Below are 14,024 nucleotides of genomic sequence, written 5' to 3'. Positions count from 1 at the left end.
AGATTTGTTCTGAGGTAAGACGCACGAGCAAACAATAACTATGGATGGGAGTTTCTTTGATAGTGTTTCCTGGGAGATGCTTCATGAAATCTGGTATTCCAGAGATGTCAAAATATATTCTACCCAAACAAGTTGTATGTTTAAATAAGTTTGGTAAGCAAAGAGTTAAAAAAAAATCACTGCAGAACTTCCAGAGCTTTGAAATACAGCTTCTCATAGATGTTGTAAGTTTTCAGGAGAAATGTGGCACATTACATTTTTTTGAAGGTGTTTCATCAACAATGCCACTGTTTTCAGAAAGTGTCACCCAAGCCCAGGAATTATGAACAGAATTTGGAAAAATTGGAGGTAGACTTTTGAAGCCCCATTTCTGGAAGAATTGGTGTTTTTGTTGTTGTCATTGTTGTTTTGTTTTTATTTTATTTTTGTATCCAAAGCTTACTTAGAGATGGTGGGAGGAGAAAGGGAAGGAGGGGAGGAGATTTGAGCGAGTCAGGGAAGAAGTGCGGTGAGGCAGGAGGGTGGAGATGAGGCACTGGAAAGGCAACTGGGGAAAACAGAAGACGGTCCCCTCAGGTGACTGGCGTGGGTGTGAAGGTCGGCCGTGCAGTTACAGTACTGAACGCGCGTCACTTGGGTGATGATCATCCCTGTCACTGGACATGGAGACACGCAGGGCAGGTAAATTGGAAAGCAGAAGTCCAGCATTTCCCCAGGTTTATTGGAATACTGGGTACCATGGATGTTACGGAGATAGGCCTGTTTTCTGATTACTTTGACCTTATGTTGATACAATAACAATGGTGCACAAACTAAAAGAAATGTTGAGAGAATAACCTTATAGAAGAAAGATAAAGGGGGAAAGGGTAACATCAGAGAATGAGAATTTTCACTGCAACTGGTACACATGATAAAACCAGAAGGTGATCGACATCTGGTTCTGGGATTGGGTGGGTGAACACTATTTCAGGATGATGTTGGGCATGGCTTGGTCACTGTCACATGTCTGAGTACACCAGAAGAGACCAGAACTTGGATTTAGAAACTGCCCTTTGCAGCCACATAGTTACCAGAAAGGCAGACGAACCACCCATGAGCCCCCACCAACTACCCTGTGATTATGTTCTGCCTTTGGCACTAACCTGTGTCTGCCATTGCCTACCAGGCATTGCACAGAGCCCAGCAACAGGGCATAGTTCTTGGTATAGGACTTGCCAGAAGAAAGGCTGGGCTGTCCTTTTGGAGGACCTGCTGTTCTCAGGAGACTATTGATGTAGGAGGGCTTGGTGGTAAGGAAAGAAGAGAGTCTGGGATGAGGCTCAACCCTGTGGAGAGCTAAAGAAAACCAGTCAAGTCCAGGGCGAGAGGAGGGAGGCAGGGACTAGGGTTTCAGCAACCAGATAGACGCTTAGACAGCGTTTTCTCTGTAAGGTGACAGTGACACCTTATGTCTTTCATCTAAGCCCCCTAAACGTGACCACTCTTCTCTGAAACACCTCCCATGGTGTCCTGTTGGAGGTCTTTGGAGAGGGAGTGTGGGGCACGTGCCCAGCATTCTGAATGTGGGATAGTTTCCTGGTAGTGAGACACGCTTTTGTCTCTCTGGTGTTAGGTCCTTGAGAAGAGGGCCAATGAATGAGAAGCAGCATGGGCAACCGTCATTCACTAAACTTCTAGAATGTGCCAGATGCTTTAAAAGAATCCCCAGCATGACTCAGGATCTCTGAGGATGACCTAAAACCCAGTTGCATGTGGAGATTTGCCTTTACTGAAATCTCTCCCTTCACATGTCTTGCCTAATGGTGGGGGAAGGAGCAGGCCCACTTGGAGACGTCCTCAGACCACAAACTGGGCTAACTTCTTAGTATGTTCTGATGACACTGAGGCAGAACCAGACCCATCAACTGACCAGTGCTGAGTGAGATGTCTCCTCTTTACCAGACTTGTGACAACTTCCCCAAGGGAATATGGAGCCTAGTTTCAGACTATCCCACTGACCCATGGTTTTTAATAGCTTATATTTTGTCAGACAATATGGAAAGATAATCTGCCCCCTGAGGGAGAATAGTGGGTCACTCATCCCCTGGGTGCCTAACTTAGCAAGTCTTCTTAAGAAAGAAATTCTGATTACAGACCCCATTGTCTTCCCCCTAGAAATCCTAAGACATTTTTTTTTTTTGTTCTTTACCCCTTACAAGCTAACTTGCGAATAGACTATAGAGTCCATTGTCATCTGCGGTGTGATCCCTCCCACTCTACAGACAACAAAGCGGGTTGAGGAGGCCAGTTAGACGTCCTCAAAGTAGGATTGGAGAGGGCCAGCAGCAGACCTCGATCTGCTGGCCTCCAAACCCCACGTGTGTTCACCTGCACCAATGGCCCTCCACCTCGAAAATTAAGAGCAAATACTGATGCGTGAATGCGATCCCCAGATGTTTGGATTTAATTTATTGGGAGTAGCATTGAGACTCTGTATTTTTTTTAACAGAGGTTATTTTGTTCCAGTCTATTTTATATTTTCCACATTTTTATTAGTGAATTGTAGATGTGCGTCTTGGTGGGATTTGTTGTTACGTATTCGTACATGTACACAATACAACTATATAATTTGGCCAACATCATTCCCCAGCACTTCCCCTCTCCCTCCTGACTTCTCACCCCTTGGTGCCTTTCCTCTACTGAGCTCCCTTTGACTTGTAGGAGACCCACCCCCAACTTTCTTTTCCTTTTTCCTCTTTAGCTTTTAGCATATGAGAGAAAACATATGACCCTTGACCTTATCAGTTTGACTTATTTCACTAAACATGATGGTCTTTAGTTCCATCCATTTTCCTGCAAATGCCATAATTTCATTTTTGTCTTTGGCTGAGTAAAATTCCATTGTGTATATATGCTACATTTTTTCCCCATTCATCCATTGATGGACACCCGGGATGGTTCCATAGTTTGGATATTGTAAATTGGGCTGCTGTAAACATGGGGATGCATGTATCACTGTAGTAAGATGACTTTAATTCTTCAGGATGAATACTGAGGAGCAGTATATACGGTGGTTCCATGCCTAGTCTTTTGAGAAGCCTCTGTACTGATTTCCATAGAGGTTGTACTAATTTACAGTCCCATCAACAGTGTAGAAGTGGTCCTTTTCCTCCACATTCTCCCCAGCATCTATTATTATTTATATTCTTGATGACTGGTGGGAGATAAAATCTCCGTGTCATTTTGATTTGCAATTAAACCTATCATGCAATTAATGCTAATGATGAACATTTTTGCAAGTATTTCTTGGCCATTTGTGTTTTTTCTTTTGAGAAGTATCTGCTTAATTCCTTTGCCCGCTTATTAATTGGGTTATTTGATTTTTTGGTGTAATGTTTTTGAGCTTTTTATATGTTTAGAAGTGATTTTAATGTGCAGCCAGGGCTGGGAATCCTGGCCTCTGTCTTGCTGTTTGGTTTGTTCTGATATCCCTGGTCTCCAGGAGTGCACTCACACAGATAGGGGATAGAGAAATGCTTGTTGATTGGTTCATGACAAGCAGGAAGAGTGATACTTGGAACCACCGGAGGTGACTTATTAAGTGTTTCCTTGGAGGCTGAGCCGGGAGATTTGATCAGAAGCCATAGGTAAGAACTGGAGGGCTGCTGTTCATTCTCTGCTGAGAGATGCTTTCCAAACCCTCCTTTGCAGGTGGTGTCGTCCTCAACCCTGCCTACTATGGCATGCCTGGCCACACCAACATCATGATCCACGAAGTGGGGCATGTCCTGGGACTCTACCATGTTTTCAAAGGGGTCAGTGAAAGAGAATCCTGCGATGACCCCTGCAGAGAGACGGTGCCGTCCATGGAAACGGGAGACCTCTGTGCCGACACGGCCCCAACTCCCAAGAGCAAGCTCTGCCAGGACCCTGAACCTGCCAATGACACCTGCGGCTTCAGCCACTTCCCAGGGGCTCCGTTCAGCAACTACATGAGCTACACAGGTACCCCAGCAGACTGGGTGCCCTTGTTTTCCATTATAACCTGGGGGCTTCTGGGGACTGGCAGGGTGGAGGTGTGGGGGGCAGAGAGATGACCAAGCAGTTAGAGAGCTGAAGTGTACTTATTATGGGATGTTCATTTTTTTTCCGTGTTGTTGAGGATCCTCGATGAAATACTGAGATACTGAAGGGGTCTTTTGAGTGGATTCTCTTCCACTAGAGAGTAAAAGAAACACACACTTCTTTCTTGGACAGTAAAAATGGAACAAAGCCAAAAGCCCTCTTGAGATCTCTTCAGCTTCTAGAACTCAGTGATTCTTGTTCTTGTTCATGTTCTTGGGTTTTTGCTCCAAAGGAGAATCCAATAAGAATGGATGAAATATGTTTCCAGGTCAAGTTGGCACTTTGCACCATTTTATAGTTGGCCAACACGGCGATTTAGTTCATTTAAGCTCAGAATTCCTTTTGCTTTGTTCTTTTAAAAAAAATCAGATTCTCTTCTCCAACCCTGGCCAAGCATGGACTCTCGGCTTGCCTTCCTGTGTACCTGGTCCAGAATGTTGCATCACATCTTTAAGATGGCATCTTCTTGGCCCTAGGAACAACTGTATTGTTTGGCTTTGTCCTTTCTCATTTTAGCTTCTTGATTATCCTTCTTCCCTGTCTCTCACACCTTCCTTGTTTCTGGCAAAAAGTAACACTGATAATGGACTGAAATTTACCCCTAAAATTAAGGACTAATTTGATTTGATGACATACTCCATGGTGAAAGAAGGATAATTTTTTTGAGTTCTAGGTTCCTATTTCTAGAACTATCCATAAAAGGATAAACCATCAGACCCTTATCATGGCTTTGAAGGGAAGAATGATGCACACCAATCCTGCCTGTGATCCACCAGGATGTTTCTAATCAAGTTGCATTTTGAATAATCCAGGTGCATTGAATTTATAAGCACTGACACCTCTGCCTTCCCTTGTTGGAAGGACGCAGAGGCCCTTGCCAAGGCAAGAGACTGGACGATGTGGTTCCACTGTTGGGATGGGCAGGGGAAACACCGAAGGAGCCAGATGGGGTAGTATGTGACAGATGTTTTAAATGGAAAAGTTCCTGAAACTAAGAGTTCCCTTTGCAACTCTGTGAGAAATACCCCTAGTAGGGAGAATTGGCTGGTTCCAAAAGTAAGACTGGGCCACCTCTCCCATCCCTGCTGCCTCCGTGACACTTCAGCTTTGTTTCCCTCCAGCGTCCCCGCTGAGTATTCCAACCTTGTCCAGTATCACTGAGCAATAAAGTAACTCTAAATGCACCCGGGTGCTCAGGCCCCTGCTGAAACACTGCCACCTTGTGGTTTGCTGAGAAAACAACCTTCGCTCACAGCAAGCCTGTGCTTCAGGGCGCCAGTCTCACCTGGGCCAGCCCAACCTCAGGTGATGGCCTTGCTTGGAGGCAAGGAGGTGCTGTGTCTCTGCTTTCTCTCTTCCGCTTCCAACTTAGTTATTTTCTAGAAGAGAATGCATTTATTCTTTCAACCGGTGGTTTTTGAGCCTAACAAGTGTGAGGTGTTGGGTGGGCGCGGGAACAGTTAGGAAGCCAGGAATTATCCCTGCCTTGGTGTACCTTGCAGGCTGGAACCTCTCGTTCTTGTGTTTTCCTTTTTGTCCCCACAGATGATGACTGCACGGACAGCTTCACCCCTAACCAAGTGGCCCGAATGCACTGCTATTTGGACCTTGTTTATCAGCAATGGAGTGAAAGCAGAAAGCCCACCCCCATTCCCATCCCGCCCATGGTCATTGGGCAGACCCACAAGTCACTCACTCTCCACTGGCTGCCTCCCATTAGCGGAGTTGTGTATGACAGGTGAGAGAAGCGCTTGGCAGAAGTGAGCTGTGCCATTTTCTTTGCAGGGTTTTGTAGGAGGGGAAGAATGTGAAGCAGGGGGAGCCCCATCTGCAACTGTGTACTGGGCTTCACCATCTGGGGCTGCCTCCTCCAGCCTGCTCCATTCTGGCCCCTCAGCCGTGTGCCTGGTCTTCTAGCACCTACTCCTCAGGACGGGGCCTGAAGAGGCCAGCCAATGGGATTGGGATGCACGGGAAGAACAGAGAGGGCATTTGGCACCTGCCTCTGTGGTGTGAGGATGGAGTGGTGATCTACTTTCACAGTGGTGTTGGGGTGAGAGGAAGCCATGCTCCTCTGGGCCATTTTGGGGTGGCAGATGACTGAGTAGGACTGTACAAAATGCCACAGACTGCATCTGGGCCCACCTGACAGTGGCATCTACTGCCCTCTCTGCCTCCTGCAGCCCTGTGCCATCCTGCTGCCCCCAGAGTCACTGCCTTATGGAGCTCTTATCGTCTTTCACTTTCCAATCAGCTCCGAGCATCTGCCATGGCTGGGGGCAGGAGCGGGACTCTAGTTTGTTTGTTTCTTGACCTGCTACAATAGGCACCTCGTACGTGCTGACTGAAGGAAAATGTAAGACCCAGAACTAGATTTTATTCTTCCTTCGTGTACTGGTATAAATGAATGTCAGGGAAATGATTTTTTACAAAGCAGAAAACACTTGGAAAAAGAATGATGTCTGCTGGGGGGGATGGGAGAAGCAGTGTGTGGCTGTTTTCCTGCCCTTGTCCTATGTAGTCCTTGTGGTGGGCTCAACTCCTGCTTGAAAAAGGTAAGAAATCTGAGGCTTAGAGAAACACACATGACCAGTCTGAGACCCTGCAACTAAATGGAGGTCAACTGGGGGAGTCCACTGCAAATTCGGGGATGAGGGACATGAATGGATGATCTCTCTGCATCCTGTGCCACACTTCCCCGCCGGGTGTCAGGGCCCAGCTATGGAGCTGGCCATCCCTGGCGCTCCACTGAGGCCTGGGGAGAGGACAGGGAGAGATGAGGGGAGAGAGCTGCTGAGGCCTTTGTCAGTGACACTCTCAGCCTCCTGGGATCTTGGCCTTGTCCATGATACCTTGATCCACACTCAGTGCATGACATCAGCCAGACCTCACAACCCTACCAAGCAGTCTGCACTGCCATCAGAAACCAGGCTTCCCAGGCTGCTTTCGGTGATTCAGCTCACATCTATGCGATGCGTCTCAGAATCATCCTCCTGCGAGTGTGACCTTGTGCAGCCTCAGTTGGACGGGCTGAACAGTAAGTCCTCTGTGGGTACGCGCAAACCGGAGTTTTACATCAGTTTATGTAACACGTGTAAACAATTTAATCTTTCAATTCTCTCTCTGGTACAAGCGTTACGATAAAGCAGACATCAGAACTGGCGTGCTGAGAGCCTGTTGGCAGAAAGGAGTGCAATTTGCTTCCTCTCCTCAGCTAGGTGGGCTAGCTTCGAGGCCTCCCAGCACGCCTGTTGGGGGAACTCGCGTCACATGCCCGGGGATTTGTGTCATGCCTGGAGTTATGTTTACTCCACCCCAGTAGGTATTTGGAATCCTTATGTCAGAAAGGAGCCCCGGCTACGCACTAGGAGCAGCTCCCGGAAGGGCCAAGTGCATCAGGGACGTGTGGTTTGGAACTGCATCTGCGTTAGGAGCGAGCGCTGCTCAGAGCCGCAGGGCCCTCGCCACACCTCTTCGTTGCCAAAGCACCAGACCCTAGACGGTGTTTGGGAACTTGCTCTTGCTCGAAGGAATTAAGGAACTTGTGACCTTGGGCAATTTACTTAACCTTCCTAAACCTGAATCTTCTCACTTACAAACAGGGTTATTACAGGGATTAGAAATCATTTCTGGTAAGTACATGTGGCACAAGGCCAGGTATGTGAGGCATTTAATAAGTGGGAGTTACTGTCATAATTATGCCCTTTGTTTAACAATATGTTTCTCTAGCACATTGTAAGATGTTAATAGGACATTAATATATGCTATTAATAGGTTACCTATTGAGTGTTCCTGATTCAGTGCCTGTATTTCAGATGTGTTGTTCACAACTGGGCTTCTAAAAGCATTCCCAGTGCAAAAGACAGGCCTTATCACATGATTTCCTTTTGTTATTCAGCTTTTATTATCTCCACCTCTTCTGCTTACCCCAAATACAGTGCTAGAATTTAATCATTAACCAAGAGTAATTATTTCATGGACATCGGTAAGACAAGCACTTCCAAAAACGACTGAGTCTGGTCCCTGTGCTGACTTCTGGGGATGGGAAGAGAATAGGTCAGGACCTGCTCACCGACAAAGGAAGGAGCATGTGTAGAAATTCTCAGCACCAGGAACCAGCTGGCAGGAACCAGCTGGTGCAGTGGGTGCACAGAGGGAGAGCAGGCCACTCAGAGGAGGCAGCCTGTGTGTACCTCACACAAAGGCTGTGTTAGAACCCCCCCTCCCCCGAAGAATAGGAGTGTGCTAGACAGAGGTACTCGGAAAGGCCATGAGGCAGCTGGGAGGACAGTGGGTTTCATGGAGCCGTGTCTTTGTGGAAGAATGATATTCATTGGGACAGAAATACAAAGTTCCTGAAGGAACTGCAGCAAGGAGGCTGGAGCTGCCTCGCGTGGGACCTTGGTTCAGATATGTCCTCAAAGGCCGTGGAGACGTGAGGACATACTTCACAGATTTTTGTTTTATGTATGTAATTGAAATAGGGAGTTTAAAACAGGAGAATGTGTATAAATAATAAGGTTACTCTGGAAATTACTGTTTGTTTTAGTGGGGAAAATTCAAGGGGTCTCTATAACTTCGAGAGTCAGTACAGAAAGAAGTTTTATGTCAATCAGATTGTAATTGTTTCGTATTTACTGTTCCCAAGACAGAAGCTACCCACTTACATTCCACAGGCCTCCTTTATGACTTAACTTTTCTCCTTCATGACCTGGAGATGTTTTGTGAATTTTGCAACGTCGAGGTCTGTATGGGAGGAAGTGAGTGGAAAATCAGTTGTGCTTCCGTCACCCTCCGGGCCTCCCTGTGCAGCACCAGCCCCTTCCCCCAGGCCTCCTTAGTTTCTTGCCCCGGCTCAGTGGATGGATGCCCCACCTTCACACACGGCTTCCTCTCCCCAGGGCCCCGGGCAGTGTGTGTGGCGCCTGCACTGAAGATGGGACCTTCGGTCAGTACGTGCACAGGGCTTCCTCCCGGAGAGTGTGCGATTCCTCAGGTTACTGGACCCCAGAGGAGGCTGTGGGTAAAGTACCATGGCTTTTCAAGTTGCACAAAGGGGCTGGGGGTAAAGGAAGGGTGGAGCAGTGCCATGGTGAGGAAGGCGGTGAGTGAATGAGTGTGTGTGTGTGTGTGTGTGTGTGTGTGTGTGTGAATGTGTCTCTCGCTGGGTGTCTCCAGGGCCTTAGAAGGACTGCCTGGTGCATCTGTGTGCCAAAGGTCTCCTATGCCCACATCGCGGAGGCCGATGGCTGTGATAAAGCAGAGATCAACATACAGCGGACAGGGACAGAGAATTCTGCTGAACTCAGGGGCAACTTCAGGGTGGGACAGGCCAGTGGTGCTCCATATGCCCACTGGAGCAGCCTTGCCACACGGCAGTGGCAGCGTAAGCTGATCTCTTCCTCCTCGGTTTCAGGAGACTGACAGGGAACACGTTGCTGGGAACTAGCGGCCTAGCCTGGCGGCCGGGGTGGGGGTAGGTTGGACTAGGTGTTCCACACTGATCGTTCTCATCTACGCTGTTTTATGAGTCTATTAATCACTGGTACTTGTTGTGCTTTGGACACGAGCTGAGCTGTCTGAGAGAGATGTTTTTTGTTATCTCTTTTCCTGTCCCTCCTCCAGCTTCTCAGTCACATACTCACTCACATATGCAGATCAGGGCTCCAAAGACAAATTTTAGCCTGGGTCATTTTCCAGTTCCAGGCCAGAAAATGCTGTTGACGTGACTTTTGGCACCTCCTGATGGATTGGCTTGAAGTCTTCCATCATCTGCAGCACGTGCTTCATCATTATCTTTTGTCTTTGCTTCCCTGCCCCTATAATTCTTAAGACCCCAAAAAAAGTCCCCAGTAAGATGTGTGAGTCATGGTCAATTTGAATTAATTTTCAGTCTTGATTGTGACAAGAAATAAAGGACAGTGACCTCAGAGTATCTGCATGAAGTCATCTTAGGCTCCCAGTTACCCAAGTGACAGAGCCTCAAGGAGAAAACTGGCGGCAGATGCACGCAGGATGGATTGTGCAGCTTTTCTCAGATGAGAGATTTCACAGGAGTATGGGAAGCCAATGTAGAATTTGTTCCAATAGCCTCATTTAAAGTCTGGCCCTTTGCAGAAGGACACTTCCTGTGGAGAACAGATCTGGTCTGGGACTTTTATACCTGTCTGACTCCTTGACTCAGAATTTTTTTCATTTCAATTTTTGAAAGAGTTCTAAGTTATCTGGTATAGGTGAAAGGATTTGAAGTTCTGGGTCCTAATTCTTATATCTTCAGGCAAACCAGGTCAGGTTTGAGAGCCTCTTTTACACCTTTAATATGAAATCATAATAAAGAGCTTCTGACAGGCAGGGCCACCCTGGGTTGGCTTTCAAGGCCTTTGCTTTGCTGGCATTTGAGATAAGCCCTGGAAACTTAGGATGAGTTAAAACTGGTCTTCCTTTGCTTTGAAAGGGTGAAGGACACTTATCATATTCAAAACACATGCAGTGAAAGTAATCGAACCCCCAACAGAGCAGGTACAAACACTTGTATTTAATGCAGGCACAAAATGTACTCACTGGCACTTACCTAGCCCTTCTTGACAACCATTTACTTTCTAAATGCTAGAGGGAACAGAGAATTGAATCTAGTGTATGCCTTTCTTAATTATCATCTTCTTGGTCAAAACTTCTCTGGCTTCATAATCTAAAGTAGCTCCCATCCCCCCATAATTCTCTATTCCTTTATAGTCCTTCATTTTTCTTCAAAGATGCCATTAGTAGTTGAAGTTACACTTTATGTCCTTTTATCCAATCATGGTTACACCCATCACCCATGGGGAGATGTATGAAGGTCAGACCATCCTCACTCTGGTTCATTACTCTCTCTCTAGTACCAAGATTGGCACCAAGTGTACATGCAAAACATGGTTTTAATGATTCAATCAATCAACTCATCATGTTGCCAAAAAACAGTAAGGATCATCATCACACACACACACACACACACACACACACACACACACTTGAACTTATTCATGCCAGGCTTCGGCCTATTCTTTATTTACAAATTCTGAAGGACTAAATAATTCTACTTTTGCAAATGGGAATACTTCATTTCTATCAAATATCATACAGACCTAGTAGGGCAGCAGTTAAATATTAGTGTTTGTTTTGTAAACAAGCAAATCCAAGCTTAAAACACTGTGCCTACCATGGCTGCCAAGCTGAGGACCCAGGGCCCGTTAGAGCCCAGCTTGGCTGATCTCTAGTCCTACACGTTCTCTTCATCTCCCTCACGGGCTATGAAAGAAAGCCCCTTTGGATGGACTATTTCCAGGGCTGACCTGGTTACCTTCTATTTTACACCATCACATTTCCCGTGGTTCTGTCTCCCTGTCTCCCCAGAATCACCTGCTCCCGTTTCCTCCCCGCAGTCCCCACCTGCTCACAGGCACCTGCCCTCAAAGGGGAATCCAACGCATGGCTTTAAAGTCCGGCCTGCACTCGAGGTGCTGAGGTGCCACGGGGGGCTTCTAGGGAATGGGAGAAGTCTTGTGAAGTACACTGCGGAGGGTGTGGTGACAAACCAAAATTAACCTTGGGCTTCAGAAGCACTAATTTATCATCAGTTATTAATGAACTAAGTACACGATTCTCCTCTCCCCAAGGATTTCTGGAAGACATAACTTTACCTTTCTGCAGCAGCCTCAGGGTTCCACCTGGGATCTGATTGTCTCATTCCCAGGTCCCTGATGCATTCTTTAGTTAAAGGACACCACGTGGAGGTGACAGGGTGACAAAAGCATTATTCCTTTTACTGTTACACTATGCCCTTAGAAGTCCTTAAGATACAACCTGCTAAGTGGATGAACTTCCTAGGAATTCCAGTCTCTCTGCTCTCCTCATTCTGGCAGCTGATATGGGCTACTCATTCATTTTCAGATTAAATTATTTTATTTTTATTAGTATTGGGGTATTCTGGGTCATTTTCAGATTTTTAAGATGATTTTTTAGTTGTCAATGGACTTTATGTATTTATTTATTTATTTATTTATTTATTTATTTATTTATTTATTTATTTATTTCTATGTGGTGCTGAGAGTCGAACCCAGTGCCTTACACTTGCTCGGCAAGTGCTCTACCACTGAGCCACAACCTCAGCCCATTTTCCGATTTTAATGGCAGTTCCTGATGCATCTCTCTGCTGCTGTCCCACAGGGCCTCCTGACGTGGATCAGCCTTGTGAGCCCAGCTTGCAGGCCTGGAGTCCGGAGCTCCACCTGTACCATATGAACATGACGGTGCCCTGCCCCACAGAAGGCTGTAGCCTGGAGTTGCTCTTCCAACACCCGGTCCAAGCCGACACCCTCACCCTCTGGGTCACTTACCTCTCTATGGACTCCTCCCAGGCACTCTTCGACACAGAGATCTTGCTGGAACACCAGGAGTCTGTGCACCTGGGTCCCTTAGACACGTTCTGTGATACCCCACTCACCATCAAACTGCACGTGGCTGGGAAGGTCTCAGGGGTGAAAGTTTACACCTTCGATGAGCGGATGGAGATTGATGCAGCCCTCCTGACCTCCCAGCCCCACAGCCCCCTGTGCTCTGGCTGCAGGCCTGTGAGGTACCAGGTTCTCCGGGAGCCCCCCTTTGCCAGCGGCTTGCCCATGGTGGTGACACACCCTCGCAGGAAGTTCACAGACACGTGAGTTGGGTAGCGAGGCCTTCTTCCGACCATGGGCTTCCTCAACCTTGGGGGTCAATTTGGTTCCCTCTATTTCCACTTTTTAATCTTCTGAAATGCCTTTACTTGGAGAAATGTTGAGAATCTTAGGGAGGATTTTATTCTCAAGTGGCATGTCTGAGAAGGAGAAAAATATTTCCCAGAAAGAGACAAGCAGGTGTTCCGAGGTCATGATTATGATGAAAGGAAAAGGAGGTTAGTAGATGAGGTCTTTCAGTTGGACTGAATGTGCTGGCCAAAAGCAAGTTCATCAGAATCAGATTCTTCCGTCCTGTGACAATTTGCTTTCTGATTCTTGCTGTAGCTTTCTACCAATCTGCCATGAAATTCAGAAGTTACAGTCCACTCTGCTACAGCTCAGGCGACAGGCCCTGCAGACACTGAAGTCTGCCTCATGACTCACTCTTAATCTGTCTCATTCTTTCCCCCTTTTCTCATCCCTCCCTCTCTCTTTCTTCTTCCCTTCTCTTCTGAGTCTCCTTCCTCTTATTTCTGTTCTTTCTTCCTTGCTTAGTGAGTTCTACTGTGTTCCTGGCACGGTCTGCTCAGTCCTGGGGACACAGATGCAGATAAGGTGATCACCTACAAAGAATTCAGCGTCCACACTTGGAGACTGGTATCTCCAAAGGCAAATTCCCTCCACCTCATAATTCCTCAGAGATTGCCCTGAGGACAGAACAAGGGTAAAACAAAGTTTTATCAGAGGTGCTACATTGGTTTTTGCCGCATTAGAAATCATCACAAGCGCAGTGGCTTAGAACAGTTAGCATCACTTCTCACAATGCTATGGGTGGGCTGGGTGTTCTCGTCTGGACGGACTTGGCTGGAGCTGGGTGGCCTGGGATGACCTCATGCTCACGTTGGAAGCCTCAGCAGAGACAGCTGGCATGCTGGGAAGATGAGGGCCTCTTTCCCCCTGGTCTCTCAAGTCCCAGCCTGGGCTGCGTCTCATGGCGGTGGAAGAGTTCCCAGCAGCAGGGAGGGCAAGTCCCATGTGGCCTGCCCTTCTCCGATCTCCACTTCATGTTGTTCAAGACAAAGCTCCACCAGCCCAAGTGAGCCATGTGGACAACTCCCGATTCCAGGACTGGCAGAGTAGACTCTCACCTTCACCGGGGGCATCCTGCATGGGCTGGCCTTTGGCAGACTACCACAGCTACAAAATGTAGAGAAAATGTCCATCTTGAGC

General features: G+C 47.2%; 1 protein-coding gene across 3 annotated transcripts in view; it reads left to right on the top strand.

The window, feature by feature from the left end:
- The window catches only part of PAPPA2 (pappalysin 2), a 515,818-nt gene that overhangs the window by 369,684 nt on the left and 132,110 nt on the right, over positions 1–14,024 (top strand). For all 3 annotated transcript variants that reach the window (XM_079106960.1, XM_079106962.1, XM_079106961.1), the window contains 4 exons: positions 3,691–3,984; positions 5,650–5,842; positions 9,006–9,127; positions 12,307–12,796. In XM_079106960.1, the coding sequence (XP_078963086.1) occupies positions 3,691–3,984; positions 5,650–5,842; positions 9,006–9,127; positions 12,307–12,796 (1,099 nt within the window). The remainder of the gene's footprint in view (positions 1–3,690; positions 3,985–5,649; positions 5,843–9,005; positions 9,128–12,306; positions 12,797–14,024) is intronic.

The sequence above is a fragment of the Sciurus vulgaris genome (genome assembly GCF_902686455.1).
Source record: "Sciurus vulgaris genome assembly, chromosome: 12".
NCBI lineage: Eukaryota > Metazoa > Chordata > Mammalia > Rodentia > Sciuridae > Sciurus > Sciurus vulgaris.
The sequence above is the reverse complement of the archived record's forward strand: the minus strand, read 5'-3'. Positions and strand labels throughout refer to the sequence as shown.